This window comes from Apus apus, chromosome 10 (genome assembly GCF_020740795.1).
Source record: "Apus apus isolate bApuApu2 chromosome 10, bApuApu2.pri.cur, whole genome shotgun sequence".
NCBI classification, from domain to species: domain Eukaryota; kingdom Metazoa; phylum Chordata; class Aves; order Apodiformes; family Apodidae; genus Apus; species Apus apus.
The window spans coordinates 13,884,986-13,912,442 of record NC_067291.1 but is presented as its reverse complement, the minus strand read 5'-3'; the positions used below and the strand labels follow the sequence as shown (position 1 = coordinate 13,912,442).

Genomic DNA, 27,457 nt, shown 5'->3' with positions numbered 1-27,457 from the left:
TACTCATGCCCTTTGGTACTGCAGATCTCCTATTTAGCAAGTACTTTACTGTCACTTAGCAACTGTGACTGGTTTTCCAAAAAGGAAGCTTTTGGGGTTTTCAGTTCAGATCATCTCTGAGCAGACATCCAAAGACAAAGTTATCCTGCTCTGCAGGTCACATCTGTCTCTCTCTGCCAGGAATATGCCCATACTGATGGCCTCATGCATCCAGACTCCAACAGATGTGTGCTATGACAGTTTTTCATGAAAAAAACCACTAGGCATTGGTTTCTAAAAAAGAAGGGGTACACATCTCTCCATCCAGCCTATTACCTTGTGCCCATGAGGCCTCTCATCAACTCCTTTTTTGATCTTTTATACCTATACCAGGACTGAGAGGCATTTGATCTTGGACGCAGTTTCTTTGATGTGGCATTTCAAGCCCATGCAGCATCTTGCACATTTTCCTGAAATTCAGGCTTTCCTTTGTCACCTTGGGGAAAACTAAATACATATCCAGAAAAGAAATCCGTGCCCTTGGCCATAAGGATGTGGGAATTTCCTGGAAGACTGTACCTGGTGGTTAACAGTGGCCCAGCAGCTGGACACTTATGGAATGTCCTATGATCACAGGCCTCCAGCCTTTCTGGCACAAAATGTCTCTACCCCAGGCCCACAGCAGAAGCCAGTTCATGAAGTCAATAATCACAGGGCAGAGCTGGAAGCCCCACATCCCAGGATTTGTGCTGGAAAAGCACCTTTTGTTTAAGAGCACACAGGCCCCCCCCAAAACTCTGCAGAAAGGAAAATTTGCACCAGCCACCTCCTGGCTGCTAATGAAGCAGGAACTTGTTAGAGCAGCAATCAAAGCCAGGCCAGTTACCAGACACCCAAACCCATCAGCTGCCCAGCAGGAGCTCACCCCACCCTGCATTAGGGCCTATTCCACTTCCCTGTGCTGTCACTTTTCTTTCTCCCCCACCTCTGTCACCTCTCTCCCTTCCCACATCAGCATCCCCCTTCTCTCCTGCTGCTCTCCCCAGCAGGCACTTTGGGGATCACCTTTCCACAGGGAACAGAGGGAGAAGGTGGCAGGAGCAGAAGGCACTCACATGTAGCGCAGGTGAGGGTTCTTGGCAAAGGCGCGTGGCTGGATGTTTCGTAGTCCTGAGTTCCTGATTGTCCTGCAAAGAGATGCAGAAGAGCAGCAATGGAGTCAACATGAATAACTGCTCCAAAACCCCACACTTGGCACCTGAGGTGTCTTGGGTGTGGAGTCCTTAATTTCCCCCTTGGCATCACATCTCCTCCTAGACAGCTTCTATGAGTTACCAGAAAAGAGGAAATTGGGCTTTTCAGCTTCATCTGATATGGTGACAGTGCAGGCTCAGCACAGAGCAGCTGGTGGACAAGACTCTCCCCCCATATCCACCAAGGCTTGCTGGGGTGTCCTGGAGCATCTCTTGCTCCTCTACATCCATCTTCACAAGCAGCACTGCCTGCTCCCACAACAAACCTAACCCCCAGCACCACCACGTCCCGTCCCTCAAACCCATAAGAAAACTTCTCTGCTTGTAGCTCTGGTAAGGAGGAGTGAGTGTTTGGAGCAGGGAGTGACGGACCCTGAAGCGAGAATCCTCTTCCCACCCTATTTTGGAGAAGTAGTATCAGCACCAGTGTTTATTAATATCTGCTGAAGACAAAAGTATGCTCAAGTCCACTGCTGCTTGCTTAGGTGAGGTAAGAAGAGCAGCCAGTATGCTTACAAGGTGTGCATGTGTGTGTTAAAAGTACAGTTTGCTGGGGCTTGGTTCCTCAGTGCTCAGCAGTGTAGATCTCTCCTCCAGCCCACAGGCAAGCTCTACCTAACCCTAAGGTTCCCAGCAGAGTTTCCAATTAACCCTGATCTACCCTCTGCATCTCATGGAGGCAGCACCCAGGGCACTCCCAGCTCCAGGAGGATGCAGGAGGGGGAATTACAAGATTCCCAAATGCCTAGCAAATCCTTCAGTCTCATGGGCCTCTGCTTTAACTCTATGATGCATAAAATTGACCTCTCCCAGTGCTCAGAGTGTTGTACCAGGAGATGCAATTCCCTATGGTGCAGCACCACCATGATGGCAACTACAGTAAGTGAGGACCAACAGTCCAGCACTGAGGGATGAGTGGAGACAGCTGGAATTACACATTGTGGAGCTGAAATGAGTCAGAAAAACGCACAAGCTCAGAACCAGAAAAGCGGGGGAGAAGAGAGGTCAGGGCTGATGTGTGTTGACAGAGCTGTCAGGAGCTAGCAATCTTCCTTCTCACAGACCCACCAAGGACCAAGAAGCACTTTGTCTCCATTTTGCAGAGTCTTATAGCAAAATACAGCAGAGCCAGTAGCTTAAACAGGCTCCAAACACCACAGTGTGGAGACTGCAGGCAGAGGGAAACCACAGCTCTTCACTGGAAGGAAGGGGCTGCCCAACTCTGTTCTCCTCCCCAGTACACAGGACATACTCACAGCCTCTGCAGTCCCGTGTACAGCTCCATGTCGACAGCATTCAGCGTCTGCAAGTTCTTCCAGTTCTCTATGTGTCTGCGGAGAAGAAGGAAAGGCTCAGCTATGGCACAAGCAGGTGGTTGCTCTGCCCAAGCAGGGGGCAACACACAGCAAGAGCTTGTCATGCCCTGCCACACAGGCCCACACCTTTTCCCACTTTCCTTCAACAAAAACCTTCTCGCAACAGGTCTGGGATTGGACCTGCTCAGGCTTCAGCATCCACACCCTCAGACACAGATGGCACACATCACACTGCCAAAACAAGCAGTTTCTCAGGCTTGTTTTTATTCAGTTTTCCCAGTGTTTTGGGAAAGCCAGAAAATATGGGTTTACCCACAGTTTTGAACATGGAACATGCAACCAACCCATTGAACAACCTTTGCCAAGTCATCGCTCCTCTCTGCATCTCACCGTGCACAGCAGTGACACAAAGACACAGTTGAGACAGTTCACACAAAATGAGTGAAAGGAAACAAATTTGGGCCTAAATAGAAAAAATAAAGTCATATTTATCCAGTCTTTTACCAGGGTGGACAAATGGGGTACTAGTCTCTGCTGGTGGGAAGTGCTGCTAACAGAAGAGCACTGAACTTGGTTTGGAAACTCTGCCTTTATTATGAATTCCTCAGTCGCCTGGGGCGCTCTGGCAGGTGTGTTATAGAGAACAAAAACAGAAATAGATCTGTCACCCTGGGATCGTTACTCAGTAAATATTAGAGCCAGGGGAAAGTGACAGATCGACAGCCCCAGAGAACAGGGCTCCCTGTTATCAGCAGCACAGGAGCAACGCTGGCAGCAGTGTGGTCAGCTCCCTGTGGCCACAGGCCTCTGCTAACAAGCTGCAACACTGCATGGTGGGGAAGGAGCTCAGTCCTCATCCCCCAGGCAGTTCTTAGCCAGCTCAGGCTTTTTCCCAGGCTGAGCTCAGACACCCTCCCACCAGCAAGCACAAACATATCCCAAGGGTCTTTTCCAACCTGGATAGTTCTATGATTCTGTGATTTTCAAGATGGTCTTTGCTGGGGAGTGGGTGGAGGTGGTCCTTTTGCAAAGTCAACTGAGTGGGAGAAAGATCTGGCAGGTCCCTTTAGACAACATGTAAAAACTTGAAGTTTATGAATATGTGAGCATGGCAGCTCACATCAGCACTGATGATATAGTTGGCTTTGAGCTCAGCCCTGGAGAGGAGAAACATTTCTAAGTCATGCAGGGATGGCGTGATGCCAACACTGAGAAACATCCCTTCAGGGCGAGAAGGTTGCAGGACTCCACTTGGCGGTCTGGAGTGTAAGTGGGAGAGGGACCTTTGACCACTTCCAGAGCAGTCACAGAAATCATATGCTGTGCCTCCAGCACTTGCTATGCCTGTGCTTGCACAAGAACAGAAGGTTGAGCATGACAGCAGTATATGGACCTATTTGAGCCATATCCTAAATACCATCTGGCTCAAGAAAGAAAAATACAAAGCCTGGACTAAACCTAAACATATTTCTCAGTTCTCACTATGCAGATCCAAGAAATAAAGAGACCCACAGGAGTCACCTCTGCTTTCCACATGTTCCATAATTGCCTGCCTGCCCTGAGGGGCTAGCCTAAGCACACAGCACAAGCTCCCAACCCACTGCTGTGTGACAGCATAAGTTATGGTTCATCCTCAAGGACCTGGACATCAGCTTGGATTGCGAATGTCCCAGACAGAATGAGAAACAGAACATTATCACAGCCATTTTGTGCTCCCTGCCAACATATATGGCCCCCCTTCTTGACTGGGAGACACCAGTCAAAAGATCCAACAGTTCACTGAAACCCTGCTGAGGCAGGGCAGGACTGCAAGTTCAGGTCCTGGGCCACAAGTTTGCAGGGCTGGGCAAGGCTAGAAACACAAGTTGAAGCTCCCACCTGCAGTTCCTACAAGCCAAATGCCAGGGTCCCCCAAGAGAAAGACAAAACATGGGAAGAAGCAGGAATGGGATGGTGTGGGTTTACCACCAGGGCATGCTGGAGCTACAGCATCTGAGCAGTGACCTTTGGGGAGGGATGGAGGAGCCCCAAGTCAGCAGCTATGGAGCAACCACAGCTGAGAATGAAGCAGCAGGCAGATTGGCTCTTGTGTTTGCTAAAAAAAGTCAAGGTTATTTTTGACCTGACACTCAAAGCCATGTGGACAGCATTCTAGAAGAGGCAGAAAGACACTGGAGCTTGTTCCCAGTGACATGCACAGCCATGGCTTTCTGATAACTCAGCACTGCAAGATAGGGTCCTGCCTCCACAGCCCCCTCAAACGACTTTACACTAAACTGTAAATACAACTTCACAACCTGTGTCCCAGCCTCCCAAATGAAGTCCACGACCTTCCCGAGCCAGATATGCTTTGGTATGTTATTTTACATAGACACACAACACCCATAAAGGGAGAGACAAGAGAAGCAACAGTGGAAACAAATACATACACACACTTACGTATAGGATAATCCCTCAACCCAGCAGCTGCTTTACATAGAGTGTAACACAGGGAAATAACATCATCTTGAATTAGGTGCACAGGTCAACAAGGGACTTGGAGTCCTTTAAGCTACACAGATACTTCCTTTCTCAGGGACTCCCAGAAATGCCTCATCCTCTTTTTTCTCTGATTTTTCAACTTAGGAGTTGCACCCTTGCTCCTAGAAACAGCAAATCTGTCTCAGTTCACAGACAATCCCAGAGATATACCAGGAAAACTATTTTTTTGGGTTCCCTATTGCTTTGGAAAGAGTAGTGTAACTTTGTGCTGCCTGGGTTCACCAGAATCCACTTTAAAAACAAAACAAACACATCTTATTCTGAAAGCTCAAGAACTCAAGCTGTGATTGCTAAATTGGCAGTGGTTGAACAGGAAAGCAAACCAACCAAGCAAAGAAGCTCCACCCCTAAAACTTAAGTCCCTCTTCATGTCCTTCAGTATCTCAACTAGTTCTCCCCCTTTTCCTTTCAGGGTTTTGCTTGCCCTAGAAATCTTATATCCTGCCAACTGCTGCCAAAGTCCAAAACCTTCCCTTCCCCTCTGCCTCATTTCATTAACATGGCAGGAACACAGATGTTGGGTTCACACCAAATACAGATGTGACAACTCCCAGCTCTGTCCAGGTGTCTGCAGTCAGGCTTTGAGGTATGAATTACAGTCAGTGAGTTACTCCCTCCTCCCTGCAAACATCTCTAAATACACCTTGCTGTGACATTCCCCAGTTATTACAAAAGTAAGCTGGTCTTCTGCAAGACATAATAGCTTCAAGGCCAATACCATACATGACAAATTCTGAAGTGCTCACCATACACACATCCACCTGGACTAATTTCCAACTTCTAATCAAGACCATATGAGACGCATTGTTAATATAGATGAGATTGCTCAATTTTTTTGGAAGGGGAGGTGGAAAGAAGGGGATGTTTGTTTAAATACTCACTTCTTTCTCACATCTCTTGTCTGTTTGAAGGGTCCTTCTGGTCCAGGTCCCCTTGCATTACAGAGTTGCCTTTATGCCACACCTTTTACATACCGATCTAAGTCCACCTTAGGAGTAGCTAGGGCTCTGCCCTCCCAACTCATACTGAAATGTTGCACTAGAACTCCCCTGCTCTTCTCATTTCTTACCTGCAAGCATTTTACATGCATTTTCTTGTGTCAAAACTGTCTGCTTAAGCAGCTCTTTTCCTTTCCCAGCATTTTCTCCTCCTTCCCTTATGAGCGAAAGCCAGACCCACCCAGTTATCATTTATAAGCTACACAAGGCCGGCTCTTCTAAAGCAGCATGTCTGTACCAAGCAGTGAAGTGCAAGGCAAACTGTCTCAAGTGCCCTGAAGAGATACTAACTCACATCCCAGAAGTGATTCAGATTTATTGCGCAGGCACAGTCCTGCTGGTGAGTTTATTTTCCTTCTGGTTTCAGACCCAGCATAACAGGAGCTCACGCTTGATGACCCATCCAAGGACCACTGTGATAAACACTAATAGAAATCTGTTTTTTTCCTTTCTTCACCAGCCTATTTAAGTCCCTTCTTGAATAAGGGTGACTAAAACCACAGAGCAGTCTCTTGGTCTCCCTTGTACAACAGCATAAGCAACTACCCAGTCACACTGGAATCACCATGGCTTGCAGCCTGGGACCACACTGGCCTTTCTCACAGCCCCATCAGCCTGGTGGCTCATTTTCACCCTGTAACTGAGCACTGCACCAGGCACTTATATTGACCAGGTTATTTCCAACTGATGTGATTTCCTAGCTGGAAAACGGAAAAGCAAAATCTGAAAAAGCAAAGTAGCAAAAGCCCCATTACACCCACAAGTGAATTCATCCCACACAACATTAAAGACTCTCTCTCGGTTTTGCCACTGCAGCTCTTCCCCTTGGCCATCCTCATCTCATTTTCTGTTCTCACAGTCCCAGCACTGTGCCACCAAAGCCCATGAGCACCCTCCTTCCTTTTGTGCAGGTTTCCTCAGCAAAAGCAGGAGCCAACATCGTCTCCGAGGAACCCCAGAGGTTCTCTCCTCTTTCAACACCTCCCACCACTACTTCCCCATTCCCCAGCTGCTCACCTACAAACAGCTGGGTTAGACTGTCTTCTCCAGAAAAACAAGCCACTATGATGAAATGCAGCACCATATTAATCTCTCAGCACTAAGTCATATCTTCGCTGAGGAAGTCAGTTACCTTTCCAAAGGAAGATACAGGTTACCCTGACAAACATTAACCCTACATCATATCTCAGCATCCCTGTACCTACAGCCATGCCTTTACAACTTGTTGAAAGCCTTGTGGACCACTGAAGTCAGACCAGTTGTCAATCCACAGCTTGCATATTGTGTCCCAGTTGACAGCAATCTTGTGAAGCCCCATTTGCCAGCTCTGCAGATCACAAGCATCACATCTCACTCACAGACCCCAGGGCACCATGTGAAGCCCGTAAGGCTGCAGGTGTCTTTGCCCCTGCATCATAGAGAGATCAGCAAACTCGCTGGTGACCATATGGTCAGCAAGTCACAGGATTTAAGTCCCAGCTGGTCTCCAGAATTGCCAGGATCTTGCCTCACTTGCTGGAAGGAGCCCAGTAGCCACTGACCCCGTGGGAATGGCAGTTCCTTTCATTCCCAAAAGGACACAATGCAAGGAGGTGTTTGACAACACAGGCTGGTGTCACCTTCTTGAGGCTGCACAGCTCTACATGTTCCGCTTCCAGCCCAGGGCCAGAGCAGCATGGAAGACTTGAATATCCACTGGGATTTAAACATGAACAGGATGATTTTGTCTCACAGCCATGAGGCAGAGGTGAAAAACAGCCTCTTATGCCAATTTACCAAGCGATTAGCTTGAGGCTACTTAATGTGTCTGGCCTTCCTTCACACTCCTGATACAACAAGGATAATATTTATCTAATACATCTCAGCTTTTCAAGCACTATGGTCAATAGCTAAAAAAGGCACTCAATAAGCACCAAGTATTATGTAGCATGTGTACACTTATGCTACGCAAATCTATATCTAGCCCAGACCAGGGGAGAGAGACTTCATCAGGATGCCATCAGCTCCATTCACTGCCAGAGCAGATGACACAGTCCTGTTAGAGCCAGGCCATTCAAGTGCCATCACTCATGTTTGAGTGCTGGACAGGGAATAAATTGAACTCCAGCTAGCACCTTGACACACACACACAATTTAGATATCTAAATTTATACATCCATATTTATGTATATAGATATAGGAAAGGCAAGCAAAGCATTTGACTCTTCTCTCTTGTGGGGCAACAAGGAAAATTGATTCACCATCCAGGCATATTGTGCCTTGCTATCAGACAGAAATATCAACTTTCAATTACCCGATATGTTTAGTATTATAAACAAACTTTCTGGCATGCCAGCTCCAGACCATGCAAATACAAATTTGATTGCAGGGGGGGAATAGACAGAAGATGCCTCTTAAAAAGCTTTGGCAAGTAAGACCTGCCTCCTCCAAGTAGAGGTGCTGCAGACCATAGAATCATAGAATTATTTTGATTGGAAAAAGCCTTTAAGATCATCAAGTCCAGCCATTAACCAAGCACTGCCAAGGCCACCACTAATCCATGTCTCTAAGCACCACATGTAGGCATTTTAAAGATACCTCCAGGGTATTGTGATTCCACCACTTCCCTGGGCAGCCTGTTCCAGTGCCTGACAACACTTTCAGTACAGAAATACTTCCTAATATTCAATCTAAATCTCCCCTGGTGTAACTTGAGACCATTAAGTGTTGATGGGAAGCCCTGGATGCCTCCCCCCAGCAATGGGGGAGGTCCCACCCCTCAGGGCAAAGCACAGCCACAGAAGAGAGTGCCAGCTCCCTTCATCCATCCCTTGCATCCCATGTCAGACAGAGGAAGCCATAAAGGAATCAGCCATCTTTCACAGTATTGTAAAGCACTTTTCACATACATTTAATAACCAGAGGCATGAAGGACTTGATTCTTTCAATATGGAAGTTGTAAAAGTGAATTGGTAACTGAGCATTAGAGGCAAGTACAGCTGAATAAAGACTTACGAGGGCAATATTTTTCCTATTTAAAGTGTGGGCTTCCCCTTCCCAAAAGCACGTGGAAAAGTCACCTCATGGCAGATAACTGCATCATCAAGGACAATTTGAGGTCACTGGGAAAAGGAAAGGTGGGGGAGAGAGCACACATTCAGCTTTGTAGAAACTATCGTGAGCAAAACCCCATAGCATAATTGTGATTTGTCAAGGTAAGGATCATAAAACACACCCCTGCAACACAGCTCCCTTGGCACTAGCAGATCTGCTCCTCTTGCAGAGGCCACATAGGGACATGTGGGAGCTGCAGAGGATGCAAAGGGGATGTGCCCAGTCCCCATCCCCCCTCATCTCATGAGTCCAGCCTCATCCAGCCCAATGATCCAACCTGGCCCCTTCAGAAGGGCTACACAAAAGATACTGCCCTAATCCCTCACTGGCTGGGAAGGGTGTGGGAGCAATACAACCATGCACCAGCCACCACAGTGTGGTGTCTCAGTCTTCCTGAAGAAACTCAACTGCTGCAAAACCACAGGAAACTCACAGGGTGTCCAGAAGACTGCCCTGCAGGACACCTTTCAGATTTGCTTCACTCTCACCCCAACAGCATCTGCCTGGCCCCAGGCTGGCTAGGAGCAAACATGAGGTGCAGAAGTGCTGCTACAGCTGCACTCTCTAACAAGATTGCCATATAAAGACACCCCACTGTGGAAGACACTCTGAGAAGCAGTTTTGAAGTTCTGCTGAAGCCTGTGTTTTTTAAGTGATGCTGCCTGGCACCCGTAAGGATGCATAGGAGCTCTACCTAAAGGAGAAAACACTTGCCTTTAAAAAGCAGACAACAGTGTCAACATAACCAGGATGTCAACCTTCACTTTTGTCCACAGGAACACAAGACCCTTTCAGACCCCCATGTTTTTGTGTTCATCCCTCTCCCCTCCATGATTTCTGCAAGCCTCCAGCTCACCCCAGGGCAGCCACCACATCCCACATCAGCTCCAACTGGTGACATAGGGAGTAGAGAGCATCCCTTCCAGGGACAATGTGTCAGCATTTGTACTAGAGGACAGGAGGCTGCCCAGACCCAGCATGGAGAGATGGCTGCAGCACACAGGAAGCAGTATGTTCCCGTTACTGTACACTACATCCAAGGTTTTTCACTGCAGGAAAAACTCAGTCACTGATTTTCAGGAAAGAAGAAATGGGAGCAAGTGGGATGGCAGAGCTGAAGCAGTCTTGTGGGCAGCAAACACTATCCATAATATTCCATCACCACTACTCAGCTAGTGCTGGGAGAAACCAATGCCGGGGTCCCAAGCAAGAATCAAGATGTCCAAAACCACCCCAGAGCTGAAGAAACCTCAATTATCAGGGATGAGCAACAGTGAAAAAGCTTCAGGAGGAAACTCTCAAGGGCTTCAACATCTCCTGCATGGGGAGCAGGTGACCACAGGGAGGGATGGTGACCCTGAAACCCTCTGTGTACAGGCTGGGCTCCTGGCTCCTTGCCTGCCCCCTCAGCACCTCCCTGCTGCTATGAGCTCTTTTGCCACCTCTTTTTATATTTATTGCCTGTCACTCCTTGACCCTTTCACAGCCTCAGACACCACCCAGAGCCAGAAAGCAAAAGACAGGAGGAGCATTTTAGTCCCCCAGATGTAAATATAAAAATGCAACCACCTTGGAGCAAAGCATCAGCAAGAGTGAGAGTTCACCCCACAGCTGCAGCATCAGTCATAGCTCAACCCTCTTTTCCTCCGAGTAAGACTCAAAACCAATGTTACTTCCCCTAAAGGGCATTTCTTTCATCACTTTCTGGTAGGACAGCCTACAAAACCAGTTCTCTGTGCCTGGAGAGGTGCATCCCATGGTCAGAGATGGATCTAGGATATGCTGAGTAGAGGCTCTTGCTCAGGACTGCTCTTATCAACCTGTGTGGGCCTAATCACACCATATCTGTGAAACAGCCATGCAGCTGACCAGGATGAGACAGCAATCCAGGGGGAGAAAAAACAGTTCCCCTGGGAGTTTTACCCCGAGCACAAACCTCAAGTTGAGGCAGCACCCTTTGCTTCAAAGGGTACAGGAGACCAAAAGAGCTCCCCTTTATAGGCATCTCCCCAGGCACCTGCCATTCCAAAGGAAAGGATGCTTTTATCCATAGGATTTCATACACAGTGAGAACCAGCAGTGTGAAGCATTTTGTGGTCTTTAAAGATCAAACAGCATTTTATAGAGGAAGCAGCACCCTGGTCCAAATCAGCTTCAGTAATCATCATATTCTGCCTTATTAAACCCTCCCTGTATCTTCAAACTGGAGGTCAGATTCCCTCACAGTCCCATCTCTGAACACATCCAGAACTTTTCAGAAATTTAAATACTATATATATACACACACACATTCATACAGGCAGAGCTGCCAAATTCTGTTCCAAAGACAGCTGTGTTTCTCTCCCAGAGAGCACAGTGCCTACACACATTAGCAAGACAAGGAGATGTACTAAAGGTACAGGATGACTGGAGTTCAGCTTGTCAGGAATGTCTCTTGGTACAGAGTAGTGCCAAAGGGAGTGTGGTGGAAAGGAGCCCCACAAGAAGGCACAGGGTGTCAATCATGGGCAAGATGATGTCCTGATAGGCTATATTAGCTCAGCTAGGTCTGGAAGGGGAGTGGGGCCAGCCACATGCATGCATTTCACTTCATGCTGTGCTTGAAGACAGGAAAATGGACGGAAGAGGAAAAGAAGAAAATAAAGTCTCCCATGTACTGGCTGTTACTGTGATATATGGCACTAGGAATGAGGAGACAGGATAGTCCAGCAAGAGCAGGCACAAGAGCCAGGGAGGGGGCTGCACAAATGCTATCGTCCTTAATCTGGACCCACCCCCTTTCCTGGCCCTGCCACCCACCCTCACAAACCCACAAGCACACTTTCTAAAACCACAGGCTCCACAGGAGTCTAAATACAGGAGTTTTTTACATCCACACCGGCTTCGTCTCAAATCCTGTTTCGATGTGGCTGCACAATTTCAGGCAGATCCTTCCCACTGCTCCTGTGCCTGGATCCCCAAAGCAGCTTGGGAACCATGGCTCAGAGCTACAAACTGCAAGTGCCAAAGGGTCCCTCTGCTTCTGCACGGTCATGGCTAGTTAGCAGCCAAATCCAGTACCCTTCCTCAGCCCCCCCATCTCAATTTATCCTCCTCCATTCCCCCACAGCTTCACCACCCCATAGCACAGCTCATCCTATTTCCAGCTTTTCCACACACCCAAAACACCAAGAAAGCCTCTGCCCGAGCAAGGGGAGGGGAGAGCCAATCTTTCTTGGACTCAGATCCTGCTCCCACGAAGTGTTTGTTTTCCCAAACAGCTCCCAATGAGCCTGAACTTTGATCCTTCAGTGTTTTAGCTCCTCAGATGTTTGTGAGGCTGGAAGAAGCGGGCAGCAATGCCCAGCTGGGCTGGCTGCAGGCCAGGCTCCCAGCCGCTCCACTCAGGATCGCCACAGGCAGAGAGGCTCCAACCTGCACAGAGACTTGCCAGAGTCCCCATTACCTTCAGGGCACAGCAGATCTGCCTGCCCAGCCTGCCAGCTGCTCCTCATGAAGCCAAAGGACCAGGTGACATCTCCACAGAGTTTATTTTGGGCCAGCTGCTATGACCCCCCCCCAAGCTTTTATCTGCATTGCAAATAAATCACAGGCAGCTCTGCCCACTCTCCCTGGCAACACTAGAGGGGCTCCACCATCACCCATGAGAAGGGTTCAGTCCCCTTCCCCTAAGCCAGAAAAAAACAACCTCCCTCTTTCCCCCTCCTCAAGCTTTTCCTACGCAGTCTTGCTCTCATTGCAGAGGTGCAAGAGCAGAAATATCACAGGAAGGGAGGGGATACACAAGCATCAAGACATGGTGACTCAGGGCAGTAGGCTTCCCAGGACAGCAGATATTTTGTGGGAAGTCAACTGGCTCTGAAAAGGAAAAGCTAACCAGCACACCTATAAACATGACATGGGCAGGAAGAGGCAGGGAAGGGAAGAATGGACAGCAGGGAGGGAACAGACGCTTGAAAAGCTCCTCTCCCGACGCTCTGTTCATATAAATGTGAAAAAAGCGCCCTGCAAAAACATTATAGGAGATGCTCTGACAGAGACACTGCTAACCAGGCTGTTGTGTTCAAGCTACTCCAGCTAAACAACCAGCTAATTCGGGGATGGTTTCTGTCTCATATCACAGCTCAGTCTGCCATTCCTCTAGATAAAGGCATAACTAAATTACAGAGAAACCTCTGCTCTCCCAGTACCTCGGCAGAGAGCAGCACTCATTGTCAGGGCTTGCTAGCACTCCAAGGCCAGCATTCCCAAATAAGCCCCTGCCCTTCTCCCACAGGCACCTCCTTCACCAGGGCCAAACTCATTAACCCAGCACTGACATGACCACCCTAGGCTAGCAGGCTGTCCCCGCACTGTTTGGAGATGTTCTTCATCACCAGGGCTTTGCACGGAGGTTTTAAGGCAACTGCAGTGAGAAGCAATGATATCCAGTCCCAAGCAGGCTGTGGCAGCCAACACATGTCCTTCTCCATAGCCCAAGGCCACATCCCCTCGTATGAGACATGACCAGCCTGATAGCCTGGTGGTCCTGAAAACAAGCCTTCTCTTTCTGAAGCATTCCCAAGAGGCTGGTGTTACACTGACAGGTATAAAGGCCCCACAGGAGGATCTGGGGGATCCAGAGGTCCTGTTCAGTTCTAAGTGTGGAGAGGAGTGAGGGAAGCTGCACCTCCTGATAGTGCCTGCCCTTCCTCCACTTAGGCTGAAGAGGGATTTACTGGGACACAGTGTTTTCTGGCAGTGTTTAAGGTCACGGAGCAATTTAAAAGCAAGAAACAAGAACATTGGACCAAGTCCTTCCAGGGAGATTTTGTTGTTGTTGTATTTTTTTCTTTTTTTTTCCCCAAAGAATCATTCAAACTTTGTTTCTGCTCCTGGCAGCTGGAGAGCCAGGAAGGTCTCAGCACCAGCCCAGCCTCAGAGCTAAATACATGAGCCCAGAAGGTTATCAGTGAAGGGAAGCTCATTCTGCACAAAGAATACAGACATTGTCTGCCTCTGGCCCAGCAGCCCTCTGGGGAGCAGGCTGGCTTCTTCACAGCCTGCAGCAGCTGGGGACCAAGATCTCATGCCATGTGCCAGGCTGGGGCTTACCAGGGACAGCAGCTGGTGGGAGAAAGCCCTTCTGCACAGCAGCTCCTTCTCCCTCTGTGGATACTGCAATGAGACACAGAAGGGCTGCCTTCGTGCTCCACCCTCCGCTACAGCAGGAATGATGACCGGGTGTTGCCAACCTACGTGGTTGGTATCAGCCCATCAATGTGCCTTCAGTCCCAGCCTCACACCAAGCCTGCAGGATGCCCACCAGCCTCTGAGCCACTTTTGGGCTCACCAGGAAGCCAGCAGTCCTGCCCAAAGCCCTGCTTGGCAGCCCCAACTCCAAACCATGATCAAACCACAGAGAACCCCAACAGCACTGGGTCAAGCCACCCGCCAGTCTCTCCTGCTGCAATGCCAAGGCAGCGATTCAGCCTCTGAACCAGCACACACAGCCACTGTGTCAGGCTGGTGCCTGTTAGAGCTTTCTGCCCCAGAAGCATCATTTACAGCCCTTCTAGCTGCTTCCCTGGCTGCCAACAAGTGGAGGAGGCAGGGGTCAACAAAGCAGGGTGAAGCCAAATGAAAGAAGAGATCTCAGAGCCAAGGCAGTGATGTGATGCTTAAGGACAGAAGATGCAGGTGCCTTCCCTGGGGCTCTGGGCCCTGCAGGAAAGCAGGGGCATGTGAAAGGCATCACTGACTCCCATCAGAGCTGACAGTCCCTGGCACCACTGGAATCACTGTACCAGCAGTGAACACAACCATGCAACAGCTCTGGAAATCACCCTGTCCATCCTTTCCACTTTCACAGGAGGTGCAGCACATGCCACCTCCCCACATGCTGCTGCCCCTTCCCAGCTGGCTGCCCCCCCCAAGGGCCTCCCAGCCCTCCCAAGCAGCACCATGCAAGAACCAGCTCCTGTTTCCATATTTTAGGTGACAAGAGCACCAGGGCTGCCTGTAGGTTGCCTTTCCATGAGGTTCCACACAAATACACCAACCCAGAGAAGCTCTCCTGGGTGAGAGGCAATACATGACCCCCTGGAGCTCCCACACATGGACCAAAAGCTTCTGCCCATGACAGCAGGCAGCGAGGCTGGTGTTGGTTTTTCACATCTTCCCCCTATCTGCCCTCAGAAAAATCCTGCAGTTGCTATGGAAATAGTCTCATCAGTATGGGTGGAGCACAGCAACACCAGCCAAAACTCCCTGTGGCTCCCAGTTGACACCAGTGCCTAGGAACTAGCAGCACTGGATGTTACCCCAAGCTGCACAGGGGATACTCTGATCTTAACACAGCACTTGGCACTGATGGGCGAAACCCACCTGGGAGTCAATGGACCTGCAATTCATCCAGGGATAAACCAGGAAAAAAAACAATCAAGACATCCTTATGCTGGCTAAGGGATCAGAGAGTTATAAACAGCAAAAAGCCACAGTAACTCCCAGAGATACCCTTGCCACCAGCAGGAGGTGTTCATAGACAAGGGGAGCAGGAGCAGAGCCAAGATTTTTTCACTGGCCATGCCAAGGGTTCAAAGCACCCCTCCAGGGAGACTGCTGCACCCTCTCTGTACTCCCACCTCTGCTAGGAAGATGATGAGCAAGCAAGGTGCAAATGGCAACAGTCAAGTGCTATGAAGGGGGTTAGAAGGCAGAGCAACAAGCTTTCCCATCCAGCAAAGAGACCACCAGCACATTGGACAATGCTGTGTGCCTCAATGGACCTCTCCTCCCACCCGAGAGCTGTGGCTGCAGAACACCCAGATTTTACACCATGAACGGATTCCTTGCAGAAAGCAGTGGCAGATGAAGGATCATCCTTTACTATGATAGCATGGAGCAAGGTCCCCAGGCATTGGAAACCAGCTGAGCAGAAAGGGCTTCTTCTCCATGGGAGGGGACAGCAGTGCCCAATGCACTCAGAGGGGCTACCACCATGGTGGTAGAAGTAGTGCATCCGTTATTAACCCTGGATTTAGGATAAGTGCTAGGGACCCCTGTCTTTATCACCTCACGCATTTGGGAGGGAGGACATGGCACCCTGTGAACAGCATGGAGCCCAGGCAGGGTGTGCATACCACCTCCTGCCTCCAGCTATGCTGAGTAACTGTTCAAGCTGCTAGTGTCCATCATCCTGTCACCAGCTGCAGCCCATGACAAACAGCAGATCCCTGAGCAATGACAGGAGGAGGCTCTCCCAGCTGCAGGATGCAAACACAGGTCTCTGCCACTACCACAGGCTGTCCCCAGCCATCCCCAACTGAGATCACTTCACAAACAGCAGTTTAACCTTGATGCATCCTGCTGCCATAGTAATGAGCTTCTGAGCTCTGTGGTGGACAGTAAATCACCAGAACCCTGTCAGCACTCATCCTGGACCACCACGCATGAAACTCCTTTCACAGCATCACTGCATGCTTGGCAATGAGCTGGCTACAGATGTTTCCTCCATCATTTGTCTCCTAGAGCAGGCATTTTCCTACATTCAGTGCTGATAACACCACGCAGATCTCACCAAGCTCCACCATCCTCCCCCACCAGCCCTACATGAAGCCACTGTCACACAGCACATCCCACCCTCTGCCCCCCATCCTGCTTGCAAAGGAGGAAGAACATGGGCAGCACCAGCACAGCGAGGCACTCCAGGACATCCACTGGGTGGATGACACATTACTGGTGCCACAGTGGATCCAAGCACAGCACGGAGCATTGCTGGGCCCTGCCAGTCCATACAGGTGCACAAGCCTAATTAAAGGTATAAATAACAATTTGCATCATCAAACTGCAAGGGCTACACCTTCAGGCTTGCCAGATCCCAAAAGCTATCCCAAAAGCACAGGCTTGAGCTGTTACTGAGCCACCCAGGCTTTTTCAGAGACTTTGCAAACACAAGCCTGCCCCCTGACAACTGTCACTTCCCAGACAGATTTAGAAGATTCAAGACCTAAAGCACAAAGGAGCAGCCAAAATGCCTCCCAGTCCCACCATTTTGTCGCACACCTGGGGAACACAGTATCTTTTGTTGTCTGCTGGCAGAAATCTCATTGCACCAGCCCACATTTTGCTCCACAGTTTTGGGAAGTTGCTTTTGGAAGAAGCTGCCTGTAAAGCAAAGGGTGTCTCTGCAAAAGCAACAGAGTTCTGAAGTGGCACCACTCAGACCAGGGACAGCAAACCCAGGCTTGAGCAGGGGGTGCAGCCAGCCACCAATGACACTGTGACACTGCCACCTCCATCTCACAATGCCACACCAACAAAAGCATCCCTGGTGAGCATCACCATCCCTCATGCAGCACCTCCTAAGACCTGGGTGACAGCTCATGCAGTCCACACTCCAACTGCCCTTTTGTCACTCCTGACCAAAAACCCATCTCAGCAAAAGAGCAGGGACCATCCTACACCACAGGAAACTAAAAGCACAGACTGAGAAAACAACTTATCCCTCATCACACAGCAAACCTTTCAGGATGCCTTAAGATACCAAACTCCCAACATCCACCTTGCCACTGTCTTTATCCCAACCCAGGGTTCCCCATCAAAACCTCAGCAGCAGGGATGCTTTGGCAAGGCCAGGTCAGCCCTAGGGATGTTGATGCTATCGGGTGGCAGAGGAGCATTTTGGGGTTGGCTCCAGGGGAGGGCACCCAGGTAGGCTGCCTGGGTGCACCTCAGCTGCACTTCACAGCACCCTTGAGGTATCCAGTGCCTGCACAGCAACACAGCACCTCAAATAAAAACTCCCCACAGCCAACACAGTGAATAAGATTACAACAAATATAAACTAATGATACAGCTGTCAAGACAGATTAGACTGCACAGTGTAAAAAATTGCAGGGCTGTTTAGTCACAACAATATAAGATTAATTTATCAATACAGCTTATATGGCACTAGAGAGATAGCAAATTGAATAACTGAATCTTTTCTACACCTTGCAAAAGGAGAGAGTCTCAGACCCCAGGGAAGCATGGGTCTGCATGCCTGGGAGGATCCGCAACCCAATGGGACTGGTTTGATACAGACCAGGGGGGTCTGCACCCCCATCTCAGGCATGAAGGACAGGCACAAGTTGCACCCACACCCATGGCTCTGCACGCACATGGGCCAAAAGGTGCCCACCCTTCTGCAGTAACCAGGCTGGATAGAGATGCTGCTAAATCAAGGCATCCAGAAGCAGCTGCAGCAGGCAAGATCTTCTCAGAATCCTTCCCACAAAGTGCTCCAAGTCCAACATTACAGAGCTCAAGCCATTTATATCATCTCACCTTTAAGCTCTGCCCCAGTTTCAGTGCGTACATCTTGGCACACACAGCAATCAGAGGCAACAATCCACAGTGCTAACACATGCAAAAATATGCACAGCTACCTCCACCCTTTGGGGCCAAGCCCTGGCAGACACCAGCAAGCTTGCACACCCAAGAACATCTCTCAAGGGTGCTCAAAATCCAAGAATCCAACCAGAAGATCCTTGGGAGATGCTTCCCTATTCATCCCGAAGCAAAGACTGCAACATCCCAGAGGGCCCGTATCATTTCAGATCTCTCATACTTTACCATCTGTGGGTTAAAAATGTGCAAGTAAATAAATATCTGCAGCAGTAATGAGCTGAGGTTTCGATCTGTGAAGGTGAGTGCTCAGCAGCAGCCGCCGACACGAAGGAAGCGCCCGTTTCTATAAATATTGAAATCCGGTAATTATCATCATTAGAACTAGTTGTGATTTAGCTATAGCTCAATCCCAACAAGTAAGAATGGCATTTATTTGCCACAATTAGAACAGCTAAAAATACCTCTCTAACCTTGCCTGGTTCAGCCCCCATCCCACCATCTCCCCAGCAGGCTCAGCCTTGGGTAGGGAGCAACGCAAAGGGGAACCACCTGAAGGACCATAGCGGGGGTGAAAACACCCTGTGCTTCCCCAGGGGGAGCAGAACACCAACACAAGGCCCACCCCATCTTCTAGGAGCCCTTTCCAACTCCACTCCAAAGTTTTCTTCCTAACTCTGGTTCAACCCAGCTAACTTGTGCCCCTCCAGGCTGATTCACCAGTGCAAGGTAGGGCAAAGCACCATCCCTGTTAGGAAGCTGTCTTTCCTGTCCTGAAAGTTTGCATTTGAATCAAAACACACAAAATTGCTTTAAAAGGCAAACAGGAAAGGCCTGGCTTATCCAACCCATCCCACTGATGCAAAAGATCCATCGCTGATGGACACAAGTGTTCCCTCTCCTTGTCAGAACATCACAGTTGTGCCAAGAGACTCCACACACTCAGCATGACTTCTAGGCTACAAACAAGTGCTAAAGAACTTGAAGAGCTCAGCATGCTGGAAAGATAGACACCTCCATGAATGAGCTTGCTGGAACACCTCATCCTTCTGACCTCTACAGACAGAGCTCAACCTCTTATATAAAATCCTGTGAGGGTCATACCAAGCTATCCTGTTCTACCTCTACAAAGCAACCAAGGAGGCCACCACCTCTCCACAAGCTTTTAAACATGCCAGGACTCAGCCATCCTTCCTCAGGAACACATCTGCACTCCAGCTGCCACCAGCAGTTTCCCAGCTTTTTCCCTGATAAATAAATGCCTACAGGGTAGAGAGATATTACAGAAGCCAGCTACAATCACTTCTTGGCTTCCCACCCAAGCCCACAGCCCAGGAAAATCACCATCCACTAACCCAAATTACCCAGGGCCATCTCCTTCTGCTTGCTCTGAGACTCAAGATTTTCCCCCAGGAAACATGCCCAGCTCCCCCTCTCAGGGATGTTCTTTCTGACAGTCACGGTGAATATTTTCTCCCGCTTATTCAATAATATCTGGAAAGAGCCATGAAAATGGGCAGCTTAGAGATTCTCCGCCGTGCGGGGGCGAAGACACTGAGGTGCTCACTGCCAGGTCCCAACAGCAGCCCAAATATGCATCCTGGCCCCACAGGCCACCACCTGCTCCTCCCTGAAATGCCTCCAGCCCTGGGACTTTCTCAGCCCCCACCTCCCTCGAAGGGTAATCTGACCCCTCTCACGGCTTTCTCCTCCTCTTGCTTGCCTCTGAACTCTCTCCAGTTTATCAATATTCCTATAATAACGCGCCTCTAACTGAGGCCACATTCCTATGGTTCTTTTATATTATTATTATAGTTTTTTGTTGCCTTAGCTGGGTTTTTTTGGATTTTTTTATTATTAAAAAAAACCAGTTTGTACTTGTGCTCCCGCAGCTCCCCCTCTCCCCAGACACAGCCCGTCACTATTTGCTTAGGGCCCTAAGCCAGTTTTCAGTCCATTTGGCAGCATCATATCCAAGGTAAACTGAACTAATTTTAAGAGTAAGATTTGGCAAGACACTATATCAAAAGCCTTGCTAAATCCAAATATATTAGGATTTCCACGTTCTGCTCAGCCACTAATTTTGCGATTCCATCAAAAAGAAAAAGCAATCAGGTTTGTCTGGCAAGATTTATTCTTTCTAAATCCCTGCTGTTATTGCTCATGCTTTCCTTATCCTCCAGTGCTTCACTTTCTTAATACTGCAGGACTGGAAGCGTTTGCTAGAAATTTATTTTTGCTATTTATATGGATTTGGAAAATCTGCCTCTGCTCTCCTCCACTGCCCCCTGCCTTCCCCACTGCCATTAGCATCCCTGTGCTGCTGCTGTTCACATCTGCTCCTCCATCCTCCTCCCAAAGCCAGAGCACAGCAGTATCATAAGCCCAGTGTTAATACATAACTGGCCTCAGACAAGATACAGAAGAAAAATAACAGAAAGGAAAAAGAAAAAGGATGTTTGAGAGCAAGAGAAAGGTCTAAAGGAAACATCCAGCTGGGTCAAGCCAAGGCCTGTGGCAGAGCACCACAATTGTGAGAATATTAATGCCTGAAATCTGCCTTCCTGGAGCATCACGTCCTTTTTCTTACAAGTTTTCTGGCAACCACTCTCCAGGCAATTGGGTATAGTTAAGCAATAGATGACAGTGGTCAGTGCCTTTCCAGAGGAAATGTATAGTTCATGGTGGGTCAGGGCTAGCATGTCTATAAACCAAACTCCAAACCACTCAGGTGGTTGAGGAGCTCCTCCAGGCTTGCAGCTTCCAGAGAGAGGTCAGAAAAGGCTGCTTCCCCTGCCTTCACCTGGTACCTGGCACCCCAGCTTCCCACTCAGAGCCCTGGAGATTTGGGACACCCAGAAATCCACATTACAAGGGACTCAGATCTCCTGCAGCTTTTTCCTTCACAAGGAGCCAAGCAGAATTCTCTAAACCCTGTATACACTTAGCACCTTTGCAGACAGCACCATCCCAAAAGCCTCTGGTGACCCCCATCCTGGCTCTGTGCCTTCTGCTGCTTGTACCACTGACCCCTGAGGGAGTGGGGCAGAGCTGCCCGTGGATTTCAGGGTGATGTTAATTCCTGCTCATTAAGAGTAAAACAGCAGATGTGTTGGAGCATAATAGGTTTCTGCTCACAAAGTCCTTGGCTGTAGAAATGCTTGGTATTTGCACACCAAATAATAACCATGCCTGGGTGCCAGGTGCACCCTCAGGTCACCCCATCCAGCCACAGCAACACCAGCCCAGCCCAAGGCCCAGCCATCAGCTCTAGCCACAGCTATTCCCATGAAGACACAAATGCCTCCTCTTGCACAGCCTGGCACAGCTCAGCATGATCAGGCTGAACAAGGAGGTCATGGCTACAGACTACACAGCTCATGGCACTGAGAGGATGTCTCCATGCTTGGCTTCCCACACCTCCCTTGCCAGAGCCCTTGCCTCAGCTGTCCCAGCATTACTATAAGGGAAAAAACACAGTGTGATGATCCCAGCAACTCAGGGCTCAGAAACAGGGTACCAGCATCCAGCAGAAGCTCAGGTGATGGTTCTCTGTTACCACAAGGGACCTCTACTGCCCTGCCTACGGCTCCTTCAGGGAGTGCTGAATGGAGCTCAGACAGGGCAGGGCAAAGCTGGGCTATGGAATGGCCTTGAGCACTTGAGGGATACATAGAAGTTCTCTTTGCTCTAGCTATTTTTACATCTCCAAAATGCATCCTTGGGGGAGCAGCCCTCTCCAGGAGCACCCCTAAGGGCTGGAATGCCTGTGGTCAGACACAGGCTCCAGCAACACCCTCCAGTTTGAACCCAGCTGGCTGCAGCCCAGGGGCTGAAGATGACAGCCCAGCCCTGTCCTGCCTCAGCACAAGGATGACCTTCCCCACAGGCAGCTGAGCAGAACATCCTCCACCAGTATGTCCCGAGGGAGCTGTCAGGAGGGATTAACCCACCCCCAGCAGCTGCCCTCTGTCACCCCATCCCTGCACCCTACATCACCCCCCTGCCTCACCAGGGCTCAGGATTTACAGTGCAAGCAGAGCAAGGGGGTTGGCAGCAGAAAACTGATGGGAACAGAGGATTTACAGGGAAAAGCCAGTTTCAAGGGAGGTGGAGGGAAGCAGAGGGTGATTTACAGGGTCAGCAGCAATTCACACAGCAGGTAGCAGCAAGGAGGCAGGGATTTACAGGGGCAGGGGAGAAGTGCTTGTTATGGGTGTTTATCTGGAAATTAGTGCCTCCTTCCCCTGACCACCGTGACCCAGGGAGGGGCACAAGAACAGATGGATTTGCATCCAGCCTCCCCCTTGCTCTCCATCATGACCCTCCCTGTCCAAGCATGGCTGCAGCTGGCTTCTGCTTGGCCACAGCACCCTCAGGGTCATTTCAGTGCATTTCTGTCTTGCCACCACCCCAAGGCAGCTCTCCAAGGCCCGGCTTAGTGATTAGACCCTTCAGAAAGGCTACTAAGAGCAAATCCTCAGACAACTCCTCCTCAGGCTGGAGGCCCTTCCTCCTGGCAAGCCCCACAGCCCCTCCTCACCAGGGTCTGGTCCAGCCCAGCACTGGCAATGAGGCAGCACTTCTCCTGCTGCCAAGGCTCCTCGCTGCCGGGATGGGGCTGCCAGGCTGGCGACGGGCAGGCAGGGGTCACAGTCTGCCCTCCCTCTGTCCCGGGGCTGCCAGCACAGACACACACACAAGTCACATCACCCTGTCTCCAGTCCCATTTTCCAGCTGCCTCTAGCACCCAGCAGGAACCAGAGTAAAAAAAGTAAAGAAATATATAGAAAAAGTTGTCCCAGCACCTAGACTTTGGTTGCCACTCTGCCACGTTGTGACATCCTCCCACTGGCACACACTATACTGTGCAGGACACTCAGAGAAGTATGACAGGCACCACACAGGTCTCTGCCACCCCAGGAGGTGCCAGGACCAGCTCAACTTGAAGTCTGGAAGCAAATCAGGAAATCCTGCACTCCAGCCCAGCCCTTCCCTGCTGCTGCTTCCCTTCACTGTAGCATCATACAAGCCAAGGGCTGCCTATGCAGAAGTGATGTTTGCTACACATCATGACCCAGGGACCCAAAATTCAACCTTGCAAACAGGAGAATATCCCTAAATGACACCAGGTGTTGTTTGCAACACAAGAGGTTGGTCCTAGGAGAGCCCAAGAAAGGTGGAATTCACTCAGACATTTCATCTCAGTCTCATTCTCCAGACGCTCCCAAATACCCTTTTTTGCAGCAGACACCACGAGACTACATCTCAACAAGTGCAGCCCCTGCAGGGGACACTCAGTTTATGCCAGTGTTGGTTGCTCCACACTGGGGCACAATGAGACCAGATGCCACTAGCAGAGGGAGGGAGGGGAAGGGCTTCAAGCATTGACCACAGACACCCACAAAGGCATCAAGCACTGCCCAGCCCTGGCATAAACACAATGAAAATAAAGTTGTGAGCAACCACCACAAGGTAAGATAAGTTTTTTGCTTTCAGCTTGGACAGACAGCAGCTCTGCAGTGCAGGTGGATTTTGAAACACACTGGGCAATATCCAAACATATCCAAGAGCTCAGATATCATCCCATGGCTCATAGGTGAGGGCTTGCTCCCAACACAGCCTGACTGGTCCCACAGCTCCTCAGGGGCATGTCCCCAGCAGAGAAACACAGACACACACCAGCACCAGGGCAGTATCCTAAGCAACCCAGTTTTCTTCTACATGTAAAACTTCCAGAGAGGCACAATAACAAAAGCCAAACCTCACAATGTCCCTTAACAAAAACCCATACAACTTCACTCAAACCACAGGCTGCAACAATGCCATTGCCCCCACCTCTCTACCCCAAAGTTTGAATAAAGCTCAGGAGTATCTTTGCTTTTATAAATCTCTGCCTTTTAATGATGGCTTCAAGGCTGAAAGAAAAAAAGGCCCATTAAACACACTGAATAAGTTAATGGGGCAGAGAGAATCCATTTCAAAGCCACCCCAGGCTATTTTCCTCTGGAGCTAAAGCCTGAATAAGCAAAAAGAAAAAATTAAAACTGTACAGTGCTTTGCCAATAAATAACCCCCAGTGTAATCCACTACCAGGCAAGCTTCCATTTGCAGAGATAATAGGATGCAGATCAGTTGCAAACCACCTCCCCTCGCAAGGACCACCACCCTTTGATTGCAATCAGCTGTGCCATGGCAGGAACCTTCATCTCCCATCCCCTTCCACCTGTCTGGGCAGGAGGGGGATGACACATCCTGCAGAGAATTACCTAAATCCAGCACTTGGGTCTGCAGTTCCCCAACAGCCATGCTCTGAGCACACACCCCTGCTTCTCTGCCTCCTTTTTCCCCAGCCCTCCTGTCTGTTCATGCCCTTTCACTTCTCTCTTCTCCCTCTCCTTCATCAGCAGTGCTGTGGGTCAGCCCCTCACCCATCAACCAGAGCCCACACACAGCTGCTCCTCCTCAAACACTTAAAACACAAGTGCATGTCCCAGAGAGGAGAAGAAAAATTAAAAATCCCTGTTTGTAAACGTTGATCCCACTAGACACAGTTTGTTTACTATTTAATATTTAAAGATGCTAATTAAGTCTCTGAATAAATAAATCTTTGTTACCCTTGCCTTTTGGAAGGCAGGGATCCATCCCCCAGGGCCAGGGCAGCCTGGAAAATGCCGGGTGCTGGGCTGCCTGCCCAGGGCTGGGGACAAGCCTGGGGTCAAGCCTGAGGATCCCACCACCATCCCACCTGGAAGGGAGAGCTTATCTGCAACACAAAGCAACACGAAGCGCAGCTCAGGCTGGAGACAATGGGGACTTTGACCATTGAGACCCAGAGAAAAACACAAGCAGGGCAAGGCACAGAGAGGAAGGTTTCCAGGCAAGGACGCCAAAAGTGACGCCTCTTGGCCCCAAAAAAATCTCAGTTGCAACCAAGAAGCCAAGGGCTGCTGCTCCTGAGGGCCAGGGGATCAACCCACAAAGTGCTGGGGACGCAAAGACAGGCACCAACATACATTAGAGCAGCCCACCACCCAACAGGCACCCAGGGCTGCTCTGGGAACCAGCTACAGGCACCCGCCTCCCCCCAAGCTGCCCCCCTAGAGGCCCCACACCAGAGCAGGGAACCCACACATCTCCGTACCTGAGAGCATTCCAGCTTCAACTCCTCTTCCCAAAAATGCTGCTGCAATGTCTTGCAAGGAACACTGCAACTGCCTGCCTTGCTCTCCCACCTGATACCTCTCCAGCCTCATCAGGCTCTGCCTCTCCCAAATCCTCTCCAGCTGTGCCATGCACCTTGCTGTTAACCCCTCCAGTGCCAGACCCCACAAAGCTCCCTGCAGTGCAGGCTCCCTCCTCTGCCCAGGCACACATGAGCCCTGCATGCACTCCCCGAGCTCAGGTTTTGCTCTGATGCTCCCAAGGCCACCCTCCAACATCTGCCCTGAGGGACACATGCCAAAGGAGGACCAGACTGCTGCACTGATGCTGACCCAGCTCTGTGCTGCTCCAACCTCTCCTCTGCAGAGCCTGGGACAGCCTGTGAGACTGCTGGCAGTACAGGTATGTCCAGAGCACATGTGAGGCTTAAACCAGGAAACAGTCCCCAGTAACAGCTTGTCTGAAGTGGCACAAGAAGAGCCCCAGAAGCACAGGGATGCCCTCCACAGGCTGAGGAGCCAGGAATACATAGCATCCTTGACCCAATGTCCCACTGAACTTCGCTTGCTTTCCAGAATGCTCAAAAGTAGCCACTAAGTGACCCAATGGCTTCCAGCTCACTTTTCCTGAGATATATTTTGACCGGGAGAGAAAAGGAAAGGCAGGAGACAGCCAAATCCAGGACCCATAATACTGCCCCAGGAGCACCCAGCCATACCCTGGAGGTAAGATATTTGGGAGACAAGAGAGATTCTACCAGTCACACAAGTCACAGAGCTCCCCAGAGGCAATCCCATCGGAATCAGAATAAACATGAGGGGTGCCCAAGCCACTCTTACCTATCTGGGTTCATAGCAGGCAGGAGAAGGACTGTGATCCACAAGGGCAGGCAGCCCAAGGGAGTATTTGCACAGCTGGATCACAGACCAGAGAACTAGGACTGGTTCCCAGCCCAGGTCACTGCACAGCATTTCCATGGAGAGCATGGGATAGGGGATGAGGCCAGAGCTGCTCTAGGAGCAGAAAGAAGGTCAGTGGCTGGAGGCATACAGCTCTCCCCCATGTGGCTTTGTGTCCCAGCAGGGTCAGGAGTTAGAGCCTGGCATCACTGTTGCTCAGCTGAGCACTCATGTTCCTAATTTATCCTGGCAAAACCCTGAGCACGCAGGGCTCTCAGCAGCACCTGGATTCCCAGCATCTGTTTGAGCATTTCCACATTAACATTTCCTAGTGGGAACTGCCCGGGGAGAGCTCAGAGAGAGCTAGTTAGGGGACAGCCTTGCACAACCCAGAAGCACAGGGACTTCACCATGCTCACATCTGCTGCTACCCACTTCTTAGTCCCCTGGGGACAGCCTTGGGCAGTCATCAAAGGCACTGCTGCTCTGTGCCCTCCCTGCCACAACCAAACCCAGCACAGAGCCTTAGGAGGCTGCAGGGAAGGGGCTGGATGGCACTTGGGCTCAGCATCTCCCTCATTCTGCCCTGGAGCCCTAAGATCCCAAGGCCATTTAACTGTCACTGTAACAAATACAGAGGTCAAGGACAAGCACCCAAAGCCGTGCATCTGTTCCATCATACTCCCTTGGGAATCCTTCTCAACCTCTCTACTCCACTGTTGAGACTCTTGCTTTTAATTAATAAGCACTTTTCCTTTCCTTTTAGGCAGATCAAAGCTAGGAGAAGGCAAAGGTGGAGATGATGGCACATGCTCCAGAGGGCACATAGAATGGGGACAGTCACTAAC

General features: G+C 50.0%; 1 protein-coding gene across 2 annotated transcripts in view; it reads right to left on the bottom strand.

Moving 5' to 3' along the window:
• The window catches only part of NTRK3 (neurotrophic receptor tyrosine kinase 3), a 221,475-nt gene that overhangs the window by 184,987 nt on the left and 9,031 nt on the right, over window positions 1-27,457 (bottom strand). For both annotated transcript variants that reach the window (XM_051628321.1, XM_051628322.1), the window contains exons 2-3: window positions 2,489-2,563; window positions 1,095-1,166 (exon numbers count right to left, since the gene is read on the bottom strand). In XM_051628321.1, coding sequence (XP_051484281.1) covers window positions 1,095-1,166; window positions 2,489-2,563 — 147 coding nt within the window. The remainder of the gene's footprint in view (window positions 1-1,094; window positions 1,167-2,488; window positions 2,564-27,457) is intronic.